Source organism: Myotis davidii, unplaced genomic scaffold (genome assembly GCF_000327345.1).
Source record: "Myotis davidii unplaced genomic scaffold, ASM32734v1 scaffold175, whole genome shotgun sequence".
Taxonomy (NCBI): Eukaryota; Metazoa; Chordata; class Mammalia; order Chiroptera; family Vespertilionidae; genus Myotis; species Myotis davidii.
In genome coordinates, this window is record NW_006286972.1 from 1,750,327 (window position 1) to 1,756,630 (window position 6,304).

Genomic DNA, 6,304 nt, shown 5'->3' on the forward strand with positions numbered 1-6,304 from the left:
ACTCCCCAATCGGCCCTGCTCTGAGCCCGACCAGGGGCTGCACCTAGGGATTGGGCCTGCCCTCTGCCACCCGGGAGCAGACCTAAGCCAGCAGGACATTATCTCCCGAGGGATCCCAGACTGCGAGAGGGCACAGGCCAGGCTGAGAGATCCCCCCCTCCCCACCGAGTGCACAAATTTTTGTGCACCGGGCCTCTAGTATATATAATAAAGGTTGGAAAAAGATATGCAATAAAAACTTTAACAAAATTTATGTGTTATAAATACCTTATCCCAGTCTGTCACAAACATTTTGAAGTTCCAAATGGCGTATTTAGAAAAGCAGAAGTTTCCTAAAAAAGGTATGGAATAGAATGGCTTAGGAGAGGACAACTTTATAAAGGCTCCTCAAGGAGGCTTTCTGCAGACCCGCCTGGTAAGAATAAGCCAGCTAGATTGAAATATGTGAGGAAAGACATCTCATATAAAGTCACGAAAATGTTCATCAAATCTGCATATTACATTTTCTTCTCAGATAAAGGCAGCTTGTAAACAATAGGAAGGAAGCAAGTCCAGAAAAGAAGATACTGCCTAGAGAGAAAGAAGGAGACAGCTCCAGGGGTGTGACAAATAGGGAGAGTGATTGGGAAAGATGGGTGGGGAAGAGAGGTCAAAGGCCAGACCCATCCTTTGGTTATACCTTGGAATAGTTAGAGTCTTTCCAGATGAAAGGAACACACATGTGACTCAAATTAAACAAGAAGGGATTTTACCAGCTTATACAGGTAGAGTTCCAGTTAGAGTCTTTCCGGATGAAAGGAACACACGTGTGACTCAAAATGGCTTAAACAAGAAGGGATTTTACCAGCTTATACAGGTAGAGTTCAGATATAAGGCAGGAGTTGAGTCTGACACCAGCCGGGCTTTAGCTCTTGTTTCCTGCATTCTTAGCTTTGTCCTCCATAGAGACAGAGATAGAGACAGAGACAGAGCTAGAGATAGACACAGAGACAGAGCTGGGGTTCAGTAAAGATAGAGCTGATAGGAAGGGATCTATAAGGGTGTAAGCACATGTCTGCTATTTCCAGGCTTTTCTGTTCCCCTTGCTCCCCCAAGTTTCTGCGTTTGCTTACCTGGCTTCTTCCCCTCCCAGCTCTTTGAGACCGGTTCTGATGACTAGTTCCTTAGACTGGTGATAGAAGTGCAGAAGGGTAGATGGGCCAAGGGCACCAAAGCTAGGACTGGAAGTGGAGCTTTTCTGGAAATTTGATAAAATCGTAGAAAAAGAGAAGCGAAAAGGCATGAGAGATGATTAGGTAAGAAGGGGTATTTTGAAAAGAGCTCTTGAGGCAGATGTATTCCTTTAATATTACAGCCTTTTAAGTAAAATGTTTGAGTTGTTTTGGGGGAAAAAAAACACAGAAGTTTTTAATTTTAATGACATACAAGTTATCAGCTTTTCCTTTTAGGATTAGAGTTTTTGGAATCTTGCTGAAGAAATTTTACATAATCCTGGTCATTGGGTTTTTTCTCCAAAATTTTTCCTAGATTTTTTTCTAATTTTGCCTTTTATACTTAAGCCATAACTCATTTCAAATTAATGTTTGGATATGTAAAGAGAAGGAGGGACAGATTTTATAGTTTTCCCCATGATGATTACTTGGATCATCAGTTCTGGAGGGGCTTGGCAAGGTGGTTCATTGCTGATGGGTGTTACCAGCCAGAGCACCTGGGGCTGGAGAATCTATTTCTAAGATGGCTTCTTCACTCACAGGTCTAGTGCTCAGGCTCATTGACCTCTCTCTCTGTCATGCTATCTTTGTCTCCACCTTGAATCTCATCCCCAATGAGGGTTTCTCAGTGTGCCTCAGGATTCTCATTGACTGGTTGGACTCTGTACACAGCACCTTGTGTTTTAAGAGAACAGGTGGGAGTGGATACCCCACTTATGGTGCAGAACTGGTAGGATGTCCTTTCCTGCATACTCTACTGGAGAAAGCAGTCACAGGAAAGCTCCGATTCCAGGGGAGGGATACTGACCACATCTCCATGGAAGGAGTATCCACAAATTTGTGGCCATCTTTAATACCACAGCATCATATTGAAAAGAGCGCCCTTTCCCCACTGAATTACATTAGCACAGTTATCATAACTTGAGCATTTAAAAATATATTTTTAAATTAATTTCAGAGAGGAAGGGAGAGGAAGAGAGAGAGAGAGAGAGCGAGAGAGAGAGAGAGAGAGAGAGAGAGAGAGAGAAACATCAATGATGAGAGAGAATCATTGATCAGCTACCTCCTGCACAGCCCCACTAGCAATCGAGCCAGCTACCCTGACTGGGAATTGAACTGTGTCCTCCTCATTCCTAGGTCCATGCTCAACCAGTGAGCCACACCTGCCGGGGTTTAAATGAGCATTTATATGTGAATCTATTTCTTCCCTCTTCTATTCTTATACAGTTAAATATATATTTGCCTTATGACCCAACAATACTATTTCTCTGTGTTTTCACAAGATAACTAAAAATCTATATTAACAAAAAAACTTTTTCATGAATGCTTATAGCAACTTTATCTATAATTGTTCAAACCTAGGAACAATTCAGATGTCCTTTAACTGGTAAATTGTTATGTATTTAGCAATATAAGGGACATCACTATTGATTTACACACGGATACATGTTAAATACATTTTGCTAAGTAGAAGAAAACACACTCAAAAGACTACTTAATTTATTTGTATGCTATTATGAAAAAAGAAAAATGGTAAGGATGGAAAATGGATCTATAGTTCCTAGGGGTAAGGAGTAGGGGTGAGATGTTGACAACAAAGGGATGGCATGAGAGAATTTGGGGGTAGATGACACTGTTTTGTATCACAACTATAATGGTGGTTACATGACTCTATGCATTTTTCAGACCCATAGAACTGTACACCACAAAACGAACCAAATACAAAAAGAGCAATATGCAAATAATGCATGATAGTCAGTAAATGTGTTTCTTATAGAGGTATGGGTTAATATTTCTGATACTACTTTACGTGTATGTGTTATAATTGAAAAAAAGTACACATATTGTAGAAAGTGAAATCCAAGTTTTTTTCTCATTGACTGAGAAAAACCTTACAAATGAGTAAAGGGGGATAGGTAAGTGTGTGAGCTGTCAGATGTGAAGCCGTGACCAGCAGGGCTAAGGTTCAAGGTCTGGAGAAGGGGTTGATGCACAAATGGATATGCTAGACAAGAAATATAAATTTAGTAGGCATGGGGGCAGCCAGGTGGAGACCTTGCTCTCTAGTGGAGAGGTTCCCTGAATCTCTGGACCCATCAGCTTTTTATTTACTAGAATATACATTTGCCCTTTAGCAAAGCAAACAGACATATCAAAGGTAAGGTTTGGTAAACTGATAAAGGATTACCAGGTTAGGGCCATGGTTGGCAAACCGTGGCTTTCGAGCCACATGCGGCGCTTTTGCCCCCTGAGGGTGGATAGTGTAGACAATGGGTAGCTTCCAGAATAAGTGGACCCTGTGGTGTTATATTGGAGTTGGAGATATTTGTATGAACTTGTAATGTATGTATATGCACACATACACACACACAAACTTGGCTCTCATTTTATGCCATATGTTTATTTATATTTTTTGAGATATACACAGAGATAAATGGATACAGAAATAAATAAAATGTGTATGTACACATGGGTCAGTATACATACACATATTTTTGTGCTTTATATGCTGAGAGGATTTAAAAACAATGACACTCTGAGCCCCTATATCGTCTTTACCTTGGGGAATTGTTCCCCATTTATTTCTGCTGGGCTTTATGGGGAATTTTCTGGTTTTCCTGATGATCAGTCCTTTGCTTTAAGAACCCAAAATCAGGAAAGAATGAACCATTTTCTTGGTTTGGCATGTATAAAATTTGCACTATTTGGTATTTTAGTCCCTGGGCAAACTTAGTCACACCCTTCCCTTGCGTATTCTAGGCTACAGGCCCCTCTGGCAGTATTGCTCTCTATCCGGTGGTCATGATGTATAGACCAACATTAGGACACTAGTGCTCCTGGGACGTTTCACTTGAAAAGGGTCTGATCCTGATTATCATGAAAGCAATGACACTCCAGTAGCAATAAGCACATTTGGAGCCCAGATATTTTTCTAAATCCAATTCTGCCATAAAAGGAACCAGGGCTCCTTGGTGAAGTGGTTTATTCGGCAGGGAAAATATTAGATATGCTTAGAATATCTTGTGGTACCAGAAAACAAGGTAGTTCTCCAAACAAAACAAAACAACACACAAAAAACCAATCCTGACATAGATTAAATATATAATTTTATGAAAACAAAAAGTAGATTGAAGAACATATGCAGTATCATTCTATTTATATGAAGTTAGAAATATCTAGAAGTGGACATATGTTAAAGGATGCTAGCATATGTGGAGATAATCTAAAGACAATCAAAGACATGATAAACATGCACAATATTTTTCTTATTTGCTAAAAATAAAAACACTTGCACTTTCAACAGCTAAGTAGCTCCCATAATCAGGAAGACTTCATTTCTTTATTTCACATTCATCTTTCCACTGTTGCAATTAATTCCATCTGTTTTACATTCAGTAGGTCTAGTGATTGCATCTTCTGCCAAGCTTAAAATTGAAGATTGATTGTAGCTTTCTTTCTTTAGAGCAAATAATTCCAAGTCTTAGAGGTAATGTTCTCTAATCATTTGGCCATATTTCCTTTATTTCTCTGGTTTTCTTTTAGTTTTCCTTATCTTTTGGCTGGAAAACCTTGTTCAGTACAAAGCTGTGGAATTGACTACTCCTGAGTATAATGAGTTGGAGAGCTCTTACCTCCTGGATGCAGATATCAGTTAGAAAAACCACATATATTGGTTCCAAATTCCATTTCCAAAAAATCTTTAATAAGGTAGCACTCTATTCCACAATTCCTCAGATATAACCATGCCATAGATCGATGAAGTTTTTCTTTTTCTCCACTTTTTCAGATCAGAGTGTCATTCTTATTTAAGTAGATAAGTTGTGTTTTTGATGGCTCAGATAGTTTGCAGTCATGGAAACGTCCTTCTATAAAGTGCAAATAATACTATAATAAATATATGGAATATAAATTCCACTTTTTTCAGAGCATGTATGAATTTATTATTACAGTATTTTCATATATATGCTTATACAATAAACTAAATGTAAATTAATAATGAGGACAGCAAACTGAAACTAATATTTACACTGGAGTTTCCAAAGTTACTAAAATCAAAGATATTATTAATTTTTTAAAAAAAAATTAATAAAAACATTTTTTAAAACGCATGTTATAAGATTACCAGATCATTTACTAGCCATAATGCCACCTAAAAAAATGTCTTTGGCCTGGCCGGTGTGCCTCAGTGGTTAGCGGGCCGTGGGCTTGACTCCCAGTCAAGGGCAGGTGCCTCGGTCGCAGGTTCCCCAGCCCTGGCAGGGGCAGGTGCGGGAGGCAAGCAATCGGCATCTCTCCCACTGGCTCTAAAAATCAATGGAAAGTTACCCTCTGGTGAGGATAAAAAAAAAAAAAAGATAAATGGGTGGGTAATACACCAAATATACTCTTTAATGAATGACGAATCTGAGTCGATGGCAGGTACTGGGTAATAGTCAATGATATTTTCCATTTCTATCCTAAAGCAGAGAGATCATTACTGGTCATATTTAGGAGTTTATTTTTTAGCTTATCAGATGTGAGTGGGCAAGTCCGTCTGTTGTGAAACTTTGAGAGCAGATTTCTTATCTCACCTGGAATTCAAACCACTTTATTAAGATATGAGTAGCAGAGGACGTTTGTTCCAGCCAATACGTTCTTTGCAATGCATTGATGTCATTCATGGAATTTGTATTACGAGACTTGGGTTTGGTTTTGAACTCCATACTCACAAACTGATATTAACTTTTTGCTTTTCTTTGGCTTCTATGTAAATAACCAAGGTATATTAACACATTTATTTCAAATTGCTAATAAAATTTCCCATGAAAAAATTTAGTGGTAATTGCACATTCTAATAACTCACCAAAAATATATTAGCATCACCAATTTCCCAAGTAGCAGCTGTACTCTAATAAAAGTAGAAAAAAGCCCATTATAAATACTGATGACAAACATGCTTAAATAAATAATACAAAAACAATATACTATCCCTAGTAGTTATTTGGGAGAGGCAATAAATGAGGCATCAGAAAACCCTCTGCCTTGGGCTGTCCCAATGACACAGCTCCTCCGAGCAGCCACAGTTGGCCACTGACTTGTAAGTTTTCTAAAAG

General features: G+C 38.7%; 1 protein-coding gene across 1 annotated transcript in view; it reads right to left on the bottom strand.

Annotated features, from left to right (window-relative positions):
• ADAMTS1 (ADAM metallopeptidase with thrombospondin type 1 motif 1) overlaps positions 1 to 5,914 on the bottom strand; it is a 29,161-nt gene extending 23,247 nt beyond the window's left edge. The window contains exons 1-2 of the mRNA XM_006758779.2: positions 5,783 to 5,914; positions 1,113 to 1,237 (exon numbers count right to left, since the gene is read on the bottom strand). Of these exons, the coding sequence (XP_006758842.1) occupies positions 1,113 to 1,237; positions 5,783 to 5,914 (257 nt within the window). The remainder of the gene's footprint in view (positions 1 to 1,112; positions 1,238 to 5,782) is intronic.
• Positions 5,915 to 6,304: the final 390 nt, after the last annotated feature.